The sequence below is a fragment of the Oryza sativa genome, chromosome 11, assembly GCF_034140825.1.
Source record: "Oryza sativa Japonica Group chromosome 11, ASM3414082v1".
NCBI lineage: Eukaryota > Viridiplantae > Streptophyta > Magnoliopsida > Poales > Poaceae > Oryza > Oryza sativa.
The window spans coordinates 11,025,848-11,045,473 of NC_089045.1; the positions used below are offsets into that span (position 1 = coordinate 11,025,848).

The 19,626-nt window shown below is 39.2% G+C and overlaps 1 protein-coding gene across 2 annotated transcripts; it reads right to left on the minus strand.

The window, feature by feature from the left end:
* Positions 1 to 4,673: 4,673 nt before the first annotated feature.
* On the minus strand, positions 4,674 to 18,729 carry LOC107279291 (cysteine-rich receptor-like protein kinase 37). 2 transcript variants are annotated; one of them, XM_015760422.3, is made up of 6 exons: positions 18,591 to 18,729; positions 7,279 to 7,381; positions 6,160 to 6,424; positions 5,760 to 6,014; positions 5,513 to 5,663; positions 4,674 to 5,380 (listed from the first exon to the last, which is right to left on the minus strand). In XM_015760422.3, exons 2-4 carry the CDS (start codon positions 7,375 to 7,377, stop codon positions 5,776 to 5,778), a joined length of 603 nt encoding a protein of 200 aa, XP_015615908.1. In that variant the 5' UTR covers positions 7,378 to 7,381; positions 18,591 to 18,729; the 3' UTR covers positions 4,674 to 5,380; positions 5,513 to 5,663; positions 5,760 to 5,775. The 2 variants fall into 2 exon arrangements, with proteins under 2 accessions (XP_015615908.1, XP_015615909.1); XM_015760423.3 differs by having other exon boundaries at positions 4,988 to 5,380; positions 5,776 to 6,014.
* Between the last annotated feature and the right edge of the window lie 897 nt (positions 18,730 to 19,626).

The following is a 19,626-nucleotide window of genomic DNA, read 5'->3' on the forward strand; positions in this document are numbered from 1 at the left end:
ATTCTGATCTTTGAGTGTTTGAGTGCCGTTAAGCTCGATAGCATCTCCCGATTTAGTCGGCAGGAGTATCTGTGAGCACTCAGGAAAACCAAACATTGTTTCTACCATCAACTTGACATCCGCAACAGTATACCAGTTCCTGACATCAACCCTAACAGTTCTTGTATCTCTAATGTTTATATAGACACACATTTTGTCGGCTGGAGAAACCAAAACATGAAGTATATGGTCATCTGATAGACCACATTCACTTAAAATCTGACTATCGCCAAGATGTCGACCTGCATACATCAGGATTTGGTTATCCAGATGAATTCCTTCCTTCAGTTCAATCTGCAACTTGACATCAGCAACAATGTCTGATTTTTTTACACTGAGTTCAATGGTTTTCGCAATGGACGGAATCTTGACAGATATACACATTCCATCAACAGTCTGGACATAGAGAAATTCTAAATTAATCATTAAGCTGTTATGAATTTAACTACATATTCTCTTGTTATAAGTAGATCGCAGTATGCAACTAAAGGCATCACACAAGAACCAAGCCTGTACATAATTTACTAAGTTTCACATGCAAACATCATTCTGATTAACACTCCATGCATTCTTTCAATGTTAATCCTGGAAGAGTAACTTGCCATTTTGTGCTGCTAAGCCTTTCCTTTCTGTTTTTGATATGCGTAACATCGATACACTTTTTTTTTACAACTCATTACTAAAACCTTATGGGGGCTCGAAAGTGTTACTAAGTGAATGATTGCAACACAACTCCTAAACTTGATATGATACTCTTCAGGGTGTCAAATAAATTGGAGTGCTTTTGAATGTTTCTGAAAACTTCAATTTAGTTACTGCATTCTTTGCCAAAAAAAAAATCACGAACTAATTGGAGGCCCTTTCTGCAAGCCTCCACATTAATCTAGGAGATGGAGATGCGAAATTCCCTTGTTAATTAAAAATTCTTAGAACTCCCAAGTTAATCGGAGAAGAAGGAACTATGTGAACCGTTATGTAACCAATGGATACGATTGTTTTAGTACCATTAAAGTTTAAATTGAAAACATATGCTCTCTCCGTCTCAAAATATAAAAAGTTTTTGGTTGGATGTGACACATCCTATTATTACGAATCTGGAGAGGTCACATCACCAAAACTCCTTATATTTTGGGACGGACGGAGTAACATGTGTGCAGACAACATTATTCGAAAAAATAAACATGCTACACGGCTGGTGTGGAATCCATCTAGTTAGAGGCAAAGGACATGGATGAACACACGCATGCTTGCGTATTTCGGTTGAGAGTGACTCGATCCGATGCAATTTTGCACTCATGCATAGAATTTTAATGGTTGAAACATATATGCACAGAATTTTAATGGTTGAAACATATATATTTCTTTCATGGAAATATAATCATCTGAGATACGAGACAATGTTATAAAAATATAATCATGACAAATACAACGATCTAATCGGATGGCAGATAGCATGAATACTGCTTTATATGCAAGATACAACTACCACCCAAAGAGAGAAAGTGGGAGCTAGCACTTGAGTGCATGTGCATGTACAGAGAGAGAAGAGAGAGCTTGTTTTCATTTAGTACTATGCCATAGAGTGTGTCGCGGAAAAAGTATAAAAGGTCAAACTTTCTTATTTTTATACCTACTAAAAACATCGTATTTGTTCTAACAAATTTGATATTGGTGGCCCCTCTCCAAATACGTCTACATTTGTTCTTAAAAATTTCAGTGCAAAGAGTGTTTCTTAACATGCGCCAAAACATGTAAGCGAACTAGTGTGGAGCAGGTGAAATGTCCCTTTTGACCCTGACCATTTCCTTAACCTAGCCAATCCCTCCATTCACGTGTTGTTGCTCGTGCATCCTCGCACCGGTAACCTCGTGTCCTATATCAAAACTGTACGGAGCCACATGAGGCAAGATTGAAAGGGATTAGAATGTACGGAAATCCTAACTCATACTTTTTTTTTTGAGTGGGATTCCAAACTCATACTTGGTGGTGGACATTATGGTATATAAACACTATAGGGGCTACTAGGTAATGAATACATTATGGGTAAATACTTGAGGGAGACAGCAGTTGAGACACATTTGTGGAGACAAAAGTTAAGGTATTAGACTTTTGCTCTTTCATTTAGATTTTAGTTCGTGTGGTCACAGATGAGTGGTTTGGATGAACTTTGTATTGTTCTAGTTTTATTTGCTTTGATTTCAATAAATATCATCTTCATATAAAGGTGACTGTGGAAAATCTCTTTCTCCTTTTATATTGTTCTAGTTTTATTTGCTTTGTATTTCAACTCGATTGTATTGGTAATTTTTATTTCACAAGATTTGATATTTTTGCTTCCATTACCCTTTTTAGCTATTTACCCAGTCTTTGGTAGATAGGAGACCTATTTCGTTGCTTCCCTGAGAGAAATTGGTCTGAGACAAGCGTGAGTATTGCACATAGTTGTTTGGTTGCTACCCTGATGCGCATCCTCCCCTGACCTGATATCTTCCGGCATGGGCTTAGGGTCTGTTTGGATGCTACCCTGACAAGGATCAGCCTGGCCTGAGATATGCCAGAGAAAAACTGGAATGTGTTTGGTTGATGCCCTGAGACATTTGTCTACTGCCTGACCTGAGCCGTCCGGCACCGTGGTTAGCCTGGCTCAGGCGACCGAAAAAGGAGGCCTGACCTCCAGGCGTGAGCTAAGAATGTGATTAGCGAGTAGCACGTGTCCTGTCCGCAGGTAGTCAGAGCTTTGAATGGCTTGGAAGCCATGTTTGACTTGTCGATGCGACAGTACCTGCAAAGGATGCATGCATAACTGCTAATTAAGTGGATTAGCTATATTATAACAAAATGTCAGTGCTAATTAAGCACGGTTTTGCTTAATCTGTTTTCCTCAGCCGTAGAACTCCAACCAAACAAGAAAAGCACAGGCACGCCTCATCAGGCAACTTTATTCTTTGATTTTCTTCCACCCAGGCACGCTTTTTTCTCAGGCATATCACTCAGGTTACCAACCAAACAGCCCCTTAGCCTTAGTCAGGCATCCAAAGAGGGTAGCCTGAGCTCCAGGCATAGCAGCACATTTCAGTTATTATCCTAATCCCCCTCGTAGAGGTTGCAACCCATCGAGAGGAGATACAATTATGCTCAGATTTGTTTCTTGCCATGTACACATGCGTCAGGCCATCAAAAGTAACCATTTGAAGCATAATTTCCGTTTCTCTCTCAAGCCAGGGCAGCCAACCCAACAAGTTCGTTCTCTGGCTACCTGACCAGCTAGGCAAGCACTCAAGTACCTCTCAGGCGCACAAATTTATTAGGCATATTGTTGAGGGCACCAACCAAACATGTCCATGGTTTGCCATGCTTTGATCCTACTTACTTTGATTCAGATTAAAAAGCGAAGTCTTGCTCTGAGCACTTTGTATACTTTCATAGAACTTAGTTCTTTTGGTAGAAAATGAAAATCATGCATCAAAATTAAGTATGTTTTTAAAAATAGCTGTCCACCATCCAAAGGATGTCACTTTATGAACCTCGTGATTCAGATCTGAAGGCTCCTCCTCCCACTGTTGATATGTATAATGGCTTTTTCTCCTCTGCCCACGACTCCCTGACCTCCACTATACACAGGTGATGAACGGCAGCACCAAGTCCTCTGGCACTACTAGAGAACTGATCTTTGCTCGGATGACAAAAATCACATATGTCCCGGTTTGAATAGGATCCGGGACTCAAGAATATCTTAAGCCCGGGTTTGAAAGCCGTAAGGTCATTTTTAGACATGGTTCAATAACTATCAGGCCGTGTCAGGCCCCGACGATAAACACCAACCGGAACTAAAGTGACGATCTTTAGTCCCAGTTGGCAACACCACTCCGGACTAAAGATATTTTTAGTCTCGCTAAAGATGATTCTAGGGTTAGTGTAAAAAGAAAGCATCTTTATCCAGGTCAGATGTGTATAGTAGGTGGGATGGTAACGCGTATGAGGGTTGAGGTGAGAGATCTTGAGTTAGACTCCCACATCCCACACATTTTTTTACTTGATATGCATCTTTAGTCCCAGTTATTTCAATTGGGACTAAAGATGTCCCGGGACTACAAAGGTTTTCCAACCGGGAGTAAAGATCCCTTCCCCAGCAGTGCGGTGTCAACTTGCCTTCCAACTATTTGTGCTTTCCTCCTCCTTGATTATTGAGAGCAGGAGGTTCAGATAGGTGGAGGAACAGACCAGCAAGAGCTATGACAAGGGCAGGAGGTCGAGGTAGGTGGAGGGACAGTCTGGCACAAGCTTGGGCATGGAAGGGAGGTCATGATAGGTAGAGAGAGAGACCGGCAGAAGCCTGAAAAGGTAGAGGCAGAGGGATAGAGTTACTGTTAGACTTAATATTATCATTTGTATATTTCACCATATCAAGTCGTATTTAGCTAGTTAGTAGTTTGTGTCGAAGTTAGTTTTTTCCGTGTGCATACTCAGCAGGTCAATAGCATTTGTGATTTAGTTTGATGGGGGGCGTTGGGGGGGGCATGATCCTTGAGAAGCAGCATAGCAGCTTGGTAGAGAAGAGAAGATGAGGGCGAGCGCAGGTGCGGGAACAACGAGGGGAAGGTTAGTGGAAGGAGCATATTCTGGGGTTGGGATTGAGAGATTGAGGTATCATACATGATACCTATCATATCTATATATACCATACATAATACCCCGTTGATTCCACATATGATACAACTAGTAGCCTGATACGACACCCAAGCCTGATCCTATGGATACTAGGTACAATGCTCACAGGTTACAAAGATGACCAATATGGTTTTTTAGTTTGGATACTTGTGATCTACTCCCTCCGTCCTATAATATAAGAGATTTTGTGCGTACTAGGATGTGTCACGTCCACCCAAAATCCATTATTATTATGTGAAGGAGGGAGTACGCACCACTACTCTATATTTAGGCATCGGTACTAGGCATAATACCTCACCAGCCGTTTCCACATATAATACCTATGACTATCTTACAAAAGCACCAGAATATGTTATATGTACCAAATATGTACTATAATTTAATTAGAAATGAGCATGTGTTACTTGTACAAGTGTTACGTAATTGGTCACCGCCGAACTAGTACAGCTGCCGTCTGAAGATTTTGGAACAAGCTCTGATGGCATTCCTTCATTTTTCTTACATTCCCATGGAAGCATATTAATTATTTGACTTGCCAAGGGTCTTCTACGTGGATCTAAGTCCACACAATTTAGCCCAATTTTAAAACATCATCAACTTGTTGGCAGCCATCTGCGTCCAGGGATGAAGACTGTAACATTATTTTCGACATCCTTGACCATTTGTTCCGTACCTACATGTAATCATCATTCGAAACAATTATCATGTGAGTATCACAATAATTGCACAAAGAAAATCCTTAACAGTATATTTTGAGAAACAATCCTCAATTGTTTAGAGAGGGCAGCAGGCAGTAGGGGCATACAGTACTAATATAGCGCTGGCCAGATGGATCCACACGGCTTCGTTGGTTTTTCTCTCCTGTCACGATTTCTAGGATTAGAATACCGAAACTATATACATCTGACTTTGAAGAGATTTCTCCTTCGCTGTAGTACTCTGGTGCCATATAACCTCTGCATGACAACGACAAGAATACCTTGCTTTTAAACTTTATATATGACAGTACTTAATTGAATTACAAAATAAAGAGGCAATGAACATGTAAATACCGAAAAGGAAATTGACCTATATTGATCGTATAACCATTGTGGTACAAGTTCGTGTTTGTTCTTCACCAAAGAGCCTTGACAAGCCAAAATCAGCAATTTTTGGCACCAAGTTATCATCCAGTAATATATTGCTCGGCTTTAGGTCCAAATGAATAATAGGCTTTCTTTGGCATTCCTCATGAAGGTAGCACAGACCCTTGCATATTCCTTTGATAATTGCATAACAGTCACACCATTCAAGACCACACGATTGATCTGCGAATGAAGAAAAAGTAGAGCGAACAAACTTTTATGAACATTTAATAAGCACATAATAAAAGCCTATCCGTTTTTCTTAAAAAAAACTAACAACTACGTACATAAGCAGTTGAAAAAACAAATGCTGAATAGAAAATATTACCAAAAATTATCTCATCAAGGCTTCCCTCTGGCATATACTCGTAACAGAGTAACTTTTCTTGCACCTCAGCACAAATGTATTTTCGTTGGTACTCATCGTATATCAATCTCTCTTGTCGTTCGTCACAGTAGCCTAATAATTGTACTATGTTTTGGTGCTTTAGCCCTAGGAGATGATTAACCTCGTTCTTAAATTGTTTGTCCTGTATTCCAGGATTGACCTCAAGCCTCTTCACAGCCACGGATACCCCATTTTTAAGAATACCCTGTTAACATTATTTCATTACTACAGACATAAATTTTTGAAGAGCAAACACCATGCAAGATGATGGAAACTTTGAATGAAACCTTTGTTTGACAATGCACATTAAGTATGTACATCCAAAAAGAACCGACATGGTTCTAGGATATCATCGCAATAAACTATAGATAAGACCGAGGACTGATAAAATGCTTATTGTCCAAGCTAGTTGGTCCAACCTATTCGTTTACGGTTTCACTGTGCTAAAAAGGGTTATAAAATCGTTCTTTTGGGTGTGGGCGGGGATTGTTTGTATGCTGAATTTTATCACTGCATTTAGGGGAGATATCGACGTTTTCCTTTTCAAAAATGCCGAAAAAAAGTGTAGAGTATCTAAGCATTGGCTGTCTTAGGGCCTATTTTGGGGGATCGAGCTTAAGATTTTGAGAAGCAACTGGTTGGTAGCTAGCATCTGAGAATCTTGAAAAGCTGGGTTTCCTAGTTTCTGGCTTCTAGTTCATTTTCTGGATTCTACAGCTACAGCTTCCTAGAATCTGAACCAAAAGCTAAACTGTTTAGGGGAGCTTCTGATTCTGGGAGAAGCTGCAGCAGCTAGAAGCTCCCCCAAACAGGGCCTTAGTTTTCCACATTTCCAATGTGGTTATAGCTACATACAGACCCTGTTATATATATATTATCAAAGCTATGTTTATTTTGTAGGCCAATGATTCAAACTAACAATAGTTATATTACAAATTGACTATATAACAATTCATATGCATTGCATGAACAAAATCGTCCCCCAAACTAAATATTTCATAGTGTTAGCTTCAAAAACAGATATGATTACTCTCTGGAAGGTAGAACGCTTCATCATACCTTGTAGACTACTCCAAATCCACCACGACCAAGTTCCTGCTCTTTTGAGAAGTTGCCTGTGATGTCTTTTAGCTGTTGTAGTCGCATCTGCCTGGCCATTTTCCTGAAAAGGTAGGATTCTTTTTTATAAACCAAAATGATATGTAAAAAAAAAGAAATGGAAAATGTTGAACTAAACTTTACTGGTTTCCTCTATAACAATAAATTGAGTTATAGAATACACATGTAAAATAATAACATCTATTAGATTCATGTGTGAAATATTTAGAAAGCTTGATGCGAACTGCACCAAATCCAAAATTGAGAATGATATGATAATTCTGTGAACTAAGACGAACTGGAAGGTCTTTTTATGTTTTCTTATGAGATTTTCAAATAGAAACATAGTGTTGGAGGCATGCCACTAGGGCCTTCGACCGAGGCTACTGAAACCACTACGGCTCAAGCGAAGCAACTAGTTGAGGACCACGGCATTCATCCTGGGGCAAACGTTCAAGCGAAGCATGAGAGCTTCACCGCTGTCAGGAGCGCGTCTTCGCCGTGAAGCCGGGAGGGCATGAGGCCTAGAAAGGTCGTTCGCCACAGACGGCCCAAGTTAGGGCCCATTAAGGAGCCCAAAGTAAAATGGACTCTAGTTACCCCAATAGATCTCCCTATCATGAGTATCCATGTAAATTTCCTTGTACTTATTAACCCTAGTGTGCATGAGCTTGTATTAAGACTATAAATAGACCCTAAGGGGCATGTAAGGGGAGATCCCCAAGAAAAGTTAGTACTAATATACACATTGTCTTTATTTTCCACCATGAGTGAACCACGTCGTTCGACACTCGCAGTTGTCATTCGACAACACAGGGTATCGTCAACAAGGACACACTTTTGGTCAAAATGTACCGTCAAATTACATTTCCTACTAAGGAAGATAATCGAGCCAACCTCTTGTGGGGGTTATCTGAGAAAATATATCGAAGTTTTATGGTCAAGGATAAAAGAAAGGACACCTGTGATGAGGATATGGTGCAGTATCAATCGACAATAAATTCTCTAAAGAGTTGCATATCTAAACAGATGTATTCAATGTATCCAAGGGTCATATTAAGAAAGTTTTTCATGCCTACTTTCAACGGATTTTTTCATGCCTACTTTCCAATGGATTAAGTGGCACATGATTTGAATGGTCCAATCAAAAGTGTTGGAAAAGTGATGCGTGAGAATAGCTAACTTTGGGGAGTTTGTGGGTTCTATGGCATTTTTTTTGCGAAAAAACAGGGAGCTTTATTTATTCAACACAATATGATTACAATCTTGAGCGAGAAGCTCAGACACACTCCCTGGATCCTGAAAACGCCGCACCGCAAACGATTTGGTGCGAAGAGCCCGATGGGCTAAACTATGGCATGATTAGATAGTTCCCGTCTATTACAATATTCTCTATAAGTTGGCAAGTAACTCATCTACATGGGTTCAATTGTTTCGATGATCAAATCATTGGCAAGGAGAAAATTGAAGATAAGAAGAATTGTATATTTAGCTCGATTTGGTTTGGACAGCCTGGTCAGTCTTACAGTAAAATGGTCATGGATTTTGCATACGGACTCCATTTTAGTTGTTCGCATACTTGTTAGAAAGATAATTTGATGGACCACGTCATGGTTTTTGTCCCACAGTCAGATTACTCGTGTTTATAAGTTTGAACCGCAATCCACTAAAAAAGCCAATGGTCGCTGCAGCAGATTTTCTTTCTTTGTGTCCAAGTTATGTAATGAGCTTGTTTATTATTTTAGAGGTCTTAGAATTTCCATATAAGAAATAGGTATACTTCCATTGTAGAGACTTGACATTACAAAGAAAAAATAGCTTTGAGTTACAGGGATGTGAGGGTCTCGTTGCATGATATTTCCATGATTTGGCACAACCACATAAAGGGGAACATGGTGATTGTATCAACATTATTGTTTGCTTTCCCACTAGGGATGAAGGGTTCGATAGTTAGCTTCCGCATTCGTAGTTTTTTGATGGTGAGTTGAAAGGTGTGCTATGTTGATTGCATGTTGTTCATCCGCTTCGTTGGGTTCATTGTATTTTCCATCCTACACTGAGAAGGTTGGGCCACCTCCCGTATCAACCTAACTAGCTCAATAAGGAGAGACTTAATCAGGGAAGTTTAAGGTTGAGTACTCGATTCCTTGGATCTATAAACATGCCTTGAGATAAAAAAAAAGTGACAACTAATATACCTTTGATTACTTCGGGCACAAGAGCACTCACTATGGAAATGGGATAAGAAGAGGATCAAGACTGACCAGCCAATACAGACCATCGTAATTAGGGCTAGTGTATCTTCCCTCGAAGGACGAATACGGATATCCATTCAATTGACTATGTCCTTAGTTTCCTAACCTGCTTTTCTTCCTAAAACAGCAATTAGGCACCACACTATGACTTATCCTAGTATTGCCCTCTTGATGAAAATAAGAGCATCAAGACTAAACATAGAACAACCGATTGGCCGAAACAACCATCAGATATTATTGTGCATGAAATTAATTCCGACAAGTAAATGCAGAAGGGCCCCCACATCGCTCTCGTGCGGGCAGATCGGGGGCAGAACCCTAGCTGCCCACACCGCTACACCCTTATCTCCTCCTCCACATTGCCGTCGGCGCTGGAGCTCGCTGGCGACGAGTTGGGAAGGCGGCAGTGAGGCCCACGCGGCATGATGGAACCGACCCAAGCACGAGGAGGTTGGAGTAAGGCCGACGATGACGGGGCCGGAGGAAGAGACGGCGGGTCGGCTTGAAGCGGCGAATCTGGCATCTCTATGGCCGGATCTCCCCTCCCCCAAGCACCCACAGATCTGGCAAGCGCGGGCGAAGTCGTGACCCGACATCGTTGTTGTCGTCGTCCGTGCCGTGCGTGGGACGAGCGTGAAGGAGGAGGGCGAGGCCGCAGGCCAAGGTGAGGTGGTAGCTGGTTGTGTGCGAGGTGGCGGCTGGCGACGAATTTGGTCACTCGGGTGCCAACCGCTGTGATAGGCCACTATCGTGGATTAGGAGGCTTGGGCGCTGAAGTGATGGTGTGGTGGTCCGGTGACGATCGTTGTGCATGATGTTTGTGTGGGTCTTTGGTTGGGAATCACTGGCAAAAGCCCTGCCAGGCCATTAGCCGGCATGACGACGACGACGAGGCCATTAGGTATCATTCCAATTCTTGCAAGCGTCGTTCTAGCGTTGACCTCTCATAGCACCAAGAACCTTTCGCATGCAACGGTCGCTAATGGTGGACTCCTACAATGCCTCTGAAGCTCTACAAACCTAGGGTGTTTGACGAGGCCTTCGCTACCTTGGTTTCGTTCCTTGCTCTACGACGGGTGTTCATCATTCTTATTTGGTTACTGCTGGGTAGAGTCAGAGCTGCTTAGCTGCTGGGGTGCGACGAAGCTTAAAAATGATGACACACTGCAATCACTTTATATGGTTGTTGATGCTAGCTGTGTGTAGGAAGTGATTCCTTGGTAGTATGGGCCAATGTCCTTCGTGGGTATCGATTATGTTTGTTCATTTTTTTGGCATTTGGGTAGCATCGCACTGAAGTCAAAGTTGCCGTGTCGCTTGGGTGGCAAGCTCAACGACGATAACATGTGTGGGCTGATGTGTCACCTCAATGACAAGCTTGGCCGATACCTTGTGTCAGGCTTAATTTGTCATGTTAGCTTAGATTAGATTAGCTGTTGGTGTGTTGTTGTAGTTGTGGTTTTCGCTCAGTTTTTCCTGATTAACGGGGCACTATAAAGTTTGGTCCTTAAAATGGGACACCTTCTTAATATAAAACTTTAGCAATGACTTGATCGTTCGAGAAAAAAAAATTAAATGCAGAAAATAAATTGGTAAGGCGTACCCTGTTCGTTTCTTACGTAAGGAGAGGATTAAATTTTGAATACCGTGACATGCTTTTCAAACTGCTAAACGGTACGTTTCGTGTGAAAACTTTCTATATGAAAGTTGCTTTAAAATATCAGATTAATCTACTTTTTAAGTTTATAATAATTAAAAATCAATTAATCACACGTTATTACCACATCGTTTTGCGTGAAACACTTAATCTTTATCTTTATCTTTATTTTTAGAAGATTCAAACACCACTATAGGTATATAAAAAAAATTGACTGATATATATATATATATATATCGATATTGATAGCAATGTATGAAATCGGAAACAATACATACACGTCACAAAGTCCCGTAGTCAATTCGAACCCTCCTCCTTACTATTACTCATATTCTACTAGCTAGAGTTAGCGGACCTGGGTCCGATTTTCCTAAATGAGTTATAAAAAGTAGTGTTGGAATCTCATTAAGATGAAGATGAAGATTAAAGGTTTTACGTAAAAACGATGTGGTAATAACGTGTGATTAATTGAGTTTAAATTATTATAAACTTAAAAAATAGATTAATCTGATATTTTAGAACAACTTCCATATAGAAAATTTTCACATGAAACGTACCATTTAACAGTTTGAAAAGCATGTAATTTTTATTTAAAAGTTTATCCAATTTTGTTGGATCAAATGCCGAGTGGTTGACCTCTTTGACTGAAATGACTCCTTTCTGTTGTGCTTAAACCCCACGGGGGTGGGACCGTGCGGCCATGTGAATGGGTAGAACTCCTCTAACCATGGTCCACGGGGGTAGGACTCCTCTACTATTGAGGTTGATCCCTCCAACGGACGAGCGGTTGAGAATTGGGACGACGAGGGATTGACCAGACCTGACTGCAAGTGCAAGTTAGTTGCAGTGATTAGCTAGGCCACCCGCCTAGCACCATTGTTGGGCCGGCCAGCCCCCCTTATGTCGGTTGTTGGGTCTTCAACTTGCGGGAGCGGGCAACTTGGATCTAGGGGGTGGCCAGCGGGCCTGATGCCCTGATCAAAGTGCACGTGGGCACTTTGCCAAGCTGGTCCCATCTTTACTCAAAATTATGCTCTATTTCTCCTTTATTTTACTGAGTTCTTATAAAGCACTTCCTCCGTTTCATACTATAAGACTTTCTAGCGTTGTCCACATTCATATATATATATATATATATATATACACCTAGATTCATTAATATCTCTATGAATGTGGGTAATGCTAGAAAGTCTTATAACATGAAACGAAGGTAGTAGCTAGAAAACAACAAAACTACTTCTTCCGTCCTAAAATATACGCATTTTTAGCATAGTGACAAGTCAAACATTTTTTACTTTGATCACTAATAGTTAAAAAATAAAAATATCAATCATGTAAAATTGATGGTACTAGATTTATCATTAAACAAACTATCATAATATATAACTCTTTTTATTTAAAACATCTTACTTTTATATAGATATTGTTGGTAAAAGTAGCATCTCGGAGACCATGTCAGGATCCAAAAATACTTCTATTTTGGGACGGAGTGAGTAATAGAAATACGTTTATCTTAAGCAAATCGATGCATTAAACTTTTGAGTTTAGCTGTTTATATACCGAAAGTTGGGGATCAGAGCTGCTTTTAAGACCTGCTGTTAAGACCGGCAATAATCAGCTTTGGGCTCAAACCAGCAGTTTTTGCCTCATGACTACGTCGGGCTCAATCCGGCATTCGAGCAGTTCAGTATATCTTCAAATTTTTAATAACATGTTAGATTTGATCTCCGGTTCAAGTTTATTGTGCTTGAGGCTCAATAATAACATTTGCTTCCACAATATTGTAAATATATTCTGGAAGCAAGAATAAGATGAATTAGATTTGGCTTTTTCTCTCTCGAAAAGTTATATTTCGCATCCCCAAAGTAGTATGGAAGTGCAATAATACGATGGGGAATTGATAATTGTATTAATTATAAAAACACATATAAGGGATAACTTAAATAAAGAATATTGAACATGAGGGACACCCAACAATGGGACTATAAAATGGAGTCTGCAACAAATTAGTAATATAGTCTTTCATTTTCAGTTTAGTTATCGTTCTAGCAAATGTTATACTTGCACTATTTTTTCTTACAAGTTGTTTTGACCTTTTTTTAATCAAATTTCTATAAGTTTGACTAAATTTATAGATAAACGTAGCAATATTTTTGCCCCAAAACAAACATAATATCAAAATACATTTAATTTAGATTTAATGAAGCTAATTTGGTGTTATAAATATTACTACATATCTATATAATCTTGGACAAATTTAAATGAGTTTAACTTAAGAAAAAATAAAAACGACTTGTAATATAAAACTGAGGGAGGGAGCAGGTCTCTCTACAAGAAATCCTATAATCCACGCACGCTCCTATCACTCCCCTTTCCTCGTCGTCCCCGCGGCATCGGCGCTCCAAACACCAACGCTTCTCCTCGCTAACGGGCCAGGCAGTTACGGGCTTATGGGCTAGGGAGCATGGGTGGAACTTGGAATAGGGCAAGGGAAAAGTTGAATCTGGCGTACAAAGGGTGGAGTTGTAATCCGCGTATGTGGCTGGAGATTACTCAGATTGGCCAAAGACGACTGTGAAGCCATATCGCGATTCCGTGCCGCAAACCACAAGCCATATTGTTTCGGTCAGGGCCGAGGCGGCAAGGACTGAGAGCTCAGCGCATGCATGTGCAACGCGCGGTGAAAACATAGGCCGGCAGGGCAAGGGTTCCGGCGTGCCAACCACGGCGACGCTAACACTTCACTATGCTAATTATCGCTGAATAGAGGACTTCAATATATCCTGCGTAATTGTAGAACTTGGTGCAGCTAACGGCACGGTACAAATGTTTAAGTTAGTCGAGAAACTTACCAAGGAAGTGGAATTAATAGGGCGGTGACGAATTAATCCACTGTGGAGCCAAAGTGGCATTGTAAGGTTTAGTCCCGTTTACTCCTTAAAATGGGACATCTTCTTAAAACTTAGTATAAAATGTCGGCAACGATATGACAGTTTGAGAAAAAAGAGTAAATGCGGAAAATAAATTGGTAAGACGTAAACAAGAAAATTGACTGATACATCGATATTGATAGCAATGTATGAAATCGGAAACAATACATACCTGTCACAAACTCGTGAAGTCAATTCGAACCCTCCTCCCTACTAATCCCTCCGTTTCACAATGTTTGACACCGTTGACTTTTTAGTACGTGTTTGACCATTCGTCTTATTAAAAAAATTTAACTAATTATTTATTCTTTTTATATCATTTGATTCATTCTTAAATATACTTTCATGTACACATATAGTTTTACATATTTCACAAATTTTTTTGAATAAGACGAACGGTCAAAAAGTCAACGGTGTCAAATATTTTGAAACGGAGGGAGTATTACTCATATTCTACTGGCTAGAGTTAGCGGACCTGAGTTCGATTTTCCTAAATGAGGAATAGAACCTTGAGTGGATGAAAGAGTGGATCAAAGGCCGAGTGGCTGACCGCTTTGACTGAAATGACTCTTTTCTGGCCTTGTTTAGTTTGCGAAAAAAATTTTTTGGGTGTCACGTCGAACGTTTGACCGGATGTCAAAAGGGTTTTCTTGGACACGAATAAAAAAACTAATTTCAAACTCATCACCTGGAAACCACGAGACGAATTTATTAAGCCTAGTTAATCCGTCATTAGCACATGTGGGTTACTGTAACACTTATGGCTAATCATGAACTAATTAGCTTAAAAGATTCGTCTCGCATTTTTCATACAAACTGCACAATTAGTTTTTCATTTTATCTATATTTAATGCTACATGCATGTATTTAAATATTCGATGTGATGTTTTTGGGAAAAAAATTTTAGGAACTAAACAAGGCCTCTGTTGTGCTTAAACTTGAGAGGGAACCCACGGGTGGGGCCGTGCGGCCATATGAATGGGGGAGGCTAATGGGCGACCGATCGCCAGGGCGATCGCCCAGCGATCGGTTTGGCCCCCCTCCTCCTATACTCCTCCCTCTTCTCCCCCTTCCTCCTCCTCTTCTTCTCTTTCTACTACAGTACACCAAACAATTTTTTTTTAAAAAAAAACAAAAGTTAGAAAAATTTATGTATAGAAATACTATATATAAAAAATTTGAATTCAAATTCAAATTTGAATTGGGTATGTAAACTTTTGACTTATAAACTTTGGGTCTATAAACTTTAGGTGTATAAACTTTAGATATATAGAAATACTATATATAAAAAATATTTGAATTCAAATTCAAATTTGAATCGGGTATGTAAACTTTTGACTTATAAACTTTGGATATATAAACTTTAGGGGTATAAACTTTAGATGTATAGAAATACTATATACAGAAAATATTTGAATTCAAATTCAAATTTGAATCAGATATAATTCAAATTCAAATTTGAAACGGGTATATAAACTTTTGACTTATAAACTTTAGGTCTATAAACTTTAGATGTATAGAAATACTATATATAAAAAATATTTGAATTCAAATTCAAATTTGAATCGGTTATATAAACTTTTGGTCTCTAAACTTTAGATGTGTAAACTTAAGGTGTATAAACTTTAGGTGTATAAATTTACTAAAATAGGAAAATAATACGGTGCCAAAAAAGAAAATCAGATAGACGAAGGGAGGGGGGGATCGATCGCTGCCCCATCTCCAGCCGAAGAGCATTTCCGCATGTGAATGGCTAATAACCAGTCCTCTACAGCTCTACTATTGAGGTTAATCCCTCCAACGGACGAGCGGTTGACAATTTGGACGAGGAGCGATTGACCAGACCTTACTGCAGTGATTAGCTAGGGGAATAAGTTCACCGGAGTTACCTCCATTTAACAGCGAGATTTTTTAAGGTCCCTCAACTACAAAATCAGAAATGTTCACCACTAAACTTACTTAAACCGTGCAAAGGAGGTCCCATGGCAGTATTTGCACCCGTTTTTACTAACGTGGCATCCTGTTGTACGGTTTTTTTTGACGCAAATACTGCCATGGGACCTCTTTTGCATGGTTTGAGTAAATTTAGAGGTGAACATTTCTGATTTTATGGTTGAGGGACCTAAAAAAATCTTGCTATTAAATTAAGGGACCCACGGTGAACTTATTCCTTAGCTAGGCCACCCGCCTAGCACCATTGTTGGGCCGGCCAGACCACTACTCAGTTGGGTCTTCAACTCGAGGGAGCGAGCAACTTGGATTTAGGGGGTGGCCAGTGGGCCTGATCAAAGTGCACGTGGGCACTTGGCATAGCCATTCCCATCTTTACTCAAAATTATGCACTATTTCTCCTTTATTTTACTACAAAAGTTCTTATTATAAAGTAGCTGGAAAACAACAAAACTACTAGAAATATGTTTATCTTAAGCAAATCGATGCATTAGACTTTTGAGTTTTGCTGTTTATATACCGAAAGTTGGGGATCAGAGCTGCTTTTAAGACCTGCTGTTAAGACCGGCAATTATCAGTTTTTGCCCCATGACTGGCTGTGTTCTTCCCCAGTTTTCCCCAACTCATATCCCCCTTGTTTTCCACTCGCACGATTATCAAACTGTTAAACGACGTATTTTATTAAAAAAGTTTATATATGAAAGTTACTTAAAAAATCATAATGATCTATTTTTTAAAAAAAATAGCTAATACTTAATTAATCGCGTGCTAATAGACTACTCCGTTTTTCGTGCGCAGTACATGGGTTCCCAACCCAGCCCACCGAACACAACTATGTTGGGCTCAACCCAGCATTTCAGCAGTTCAGTATGTCTTCAAATTTTTATTAACATGTTAGATTTGATCTCCGGATCAAGTTTATTGTGCTTGAGGCTCAATAATGACATTTGCTTCCACAATATTGTAAATATATTATGAAGCAAGAATAAGATGAGTTAGATTTGGCTTTTTCTTTCTCGAAAAGTTATATTAGTTTCACATCCCCAAAGTAGTATGGAAGTGCAATAATCAGTTATAAAATTCAACTAGTTTTTTTTCGGAAATCGCTTCGTTCATCCAAACATGCGCGTGATTTTTTTGCGATATTTTATGAATTGAATCTTTCACTTCAATATCAGTTGAGAGTTTTGAATTTGAGTTGAAACTTTTTTAAATTTAAGTTGAATGTTTTGAATTTTGAGACGAAAGTTTTCAAATTTAAATCAAATATTTTGAATTTTGAGGTGAAAGTTTTAAAATTTGAGTTAAAAATTTTCAAATCTTGACTTGAATTTTTTAAAAATTTGAGTTGAATGTTTCAAATTTTCAGTTGAAAGTTTTCGAATCCGAGTTGAAAGTTTTCAAGTCTTAATTAAAAGTTTTCAAATCCGAGTTGAATGTTTAAAGTTGACTTGAAAGTTTTCAAATCTGAGTTGAATGTTTCAAATCCGAGTTGAAAGTTTTCAAGTCTAAATTGAAAGTTTTTAAATCCGAGTTAAAAGTTTCAAATCCTAAGTTGAAAGTTTTCAAATTCAAATTGAAAGCTTTTAAATCTAAGTTGAATGTTTTTAAATCTTGACATGAAAATTTTCAAATCTAAGTTAAAAATTTTCAAAAAAAAAAAGAATTAAAAATTTCAAATCTCGACTTGAAGGTTTTCAATTCTGAGCTAAAAATTTTGTTTATGTATTTTTGTTAAAAAAATAAAACTAAAATTATCATTAGCACTAATAAATATCATTAACACTAATTAGCACTAACCAGTAGGGGGCGTGGCTGCACGAGCTGGACTGGCATGGGACAATAAAATGGTAGAGTCAGCAACAAATTAGCTTTCATTTCCAGTTTAGTTGTCCTTTTAGCAAATCTCAAACTAGGTGGCGTTCTTTTCTTCTGAAAATAAAGATTATGTTTTTCACGCAAAACGAGGTGGTATTAATGTATGATTGATTGAGTTTGAATTATTACAAACTTAAAAAAATAGATTAATATGATATTTTAAAGTAACTTTTATATAGAAAGTTTTCGCACGAAACGCACCGTTTAACAGTTTGAAAAGCGTGCCACAGAAATCTTAATCTTCATCCAACTTTTGTTGGAGAAAAAATGGGACCTAAGATTGAAGGTAGTTGGAATAGGGCAAGAGAAAAGCCAAGACGACGACTGTGAAGCCATATCGCAATTCCGAGCCTCAAACCGCAAGCCATATTGTTTCGGTCAGGGCCGAGGCGGCAAAGACTGAGAGCTCAGCGCATGCATGTGCAACGCGCGGTGAAAACATAGGCCGGCAGGGCAGGGGTTCCGGCGTGCCAACCACGGCGACGCTAACACTTCACTATGCTAATTATCGCTGAATAGAGGACTTCAATATATCCTGCGTAATTGTAGAACTTGATGCAGCAAAGGCACGGTACAAATGTTTAAGTTAGTCGAGAAGTTTACCAGGGAAGTGGAATTAATAGGGCGGTGACGAATTAATCCACTGTGGAGCCAAAGTTTCCGGCTTCCCGTCGATCCAATCAGCTCCTTGGAACGCAATGGACTGAGATTGGAGATGGACAAGACAAGTAGAGGGGGCGTTGCCTTGCTTCCTCTCTACGTACGTATACGGCTGGGTATAAAAGAAAAGTAGAGGGGCGTCGACGCTGCACAGGTCAAGCAATTCGTCAAAAGCGGCGGCTCGGGTGCGTCGACGCACAAGACAAAACGACAGACGTAGACTTGGCAACTTGGCGTGCTAACAGCCCCATCGGTCAACCTAATAACTTAAATCAAAAGTTAAAATTTGAATTTTCAAACTCGGTTTCGAAGTTAATTTTGTGATATTTTGAACGTAATTTTTTACATTGACTTTGAAGTCGTTGCGACCAAATATATTAAAGTTTTACGTATAAATTAATTTTTATAAGCCGTTTAAACTGCTAATGCTATGCAGCTACGACTTAATTAGAGCTTGCAGTAAATCATTAGAGGTCTATGCACTCTGCACTATCTGTATTTCCTGTTTGTTCTTTGACCAGTGATTTGGAGGCAACTACAGCCATCTATCTATCTATCTTCAATCTATTATATACTAAAAGTCCATTAAACTTCCTACAAACACTCTCAAATCGTCACATGCCACCCTATAAATACTACATGACACTTTAATAAAATAGAGAAATCTAACCATTGATTTTTATTTAAATCGGTGGATCGTTAGATCTATCTTTAAAAAAAGGAAAACCTCCCACCGACCCCGCACGTAATCTTTTTTACGTAGTTTTTCTGTTTTCTTATCGAGATGTGCTTCGCTCTCCCACTAAAAAAAAATGCAGAATTTTAAAGAAGATGAGAGGCTAAGATTAGAAGGTGCTTAAAAATCTGAAAATCAATTAGAAAGGGTACATTCGTCCCTGGAGACGCTACTACTGTTACTTGAGAATTGCCCAGATCAAGAATGTAAATCAGAATATAACTGGAAGAAAAATTAACAATG

Coding starts and splice junctions, on each gene's coding strand:
- LOC107279291 (XM_015760422.3), bottom strand. CDS start 7,377: ATGGCCAGGCAGATGCGACTACAACAGCTAAAAGACATCACAGGCAAC. Junction 6,425..7,278: donor GATTTGGAGTAGTCTACAAG/GTATGATGAAGC, acceptor TAATGTTAACAG/GGTATTCTTAAAAATGGGGT. Junction 6,015..6,159: donor CCTTGATGAGATAATTTTTG/GTAATATTTTCT, acceptor CTTCATTCGCAG/ATCAATCGTGTGGTCTTGAA.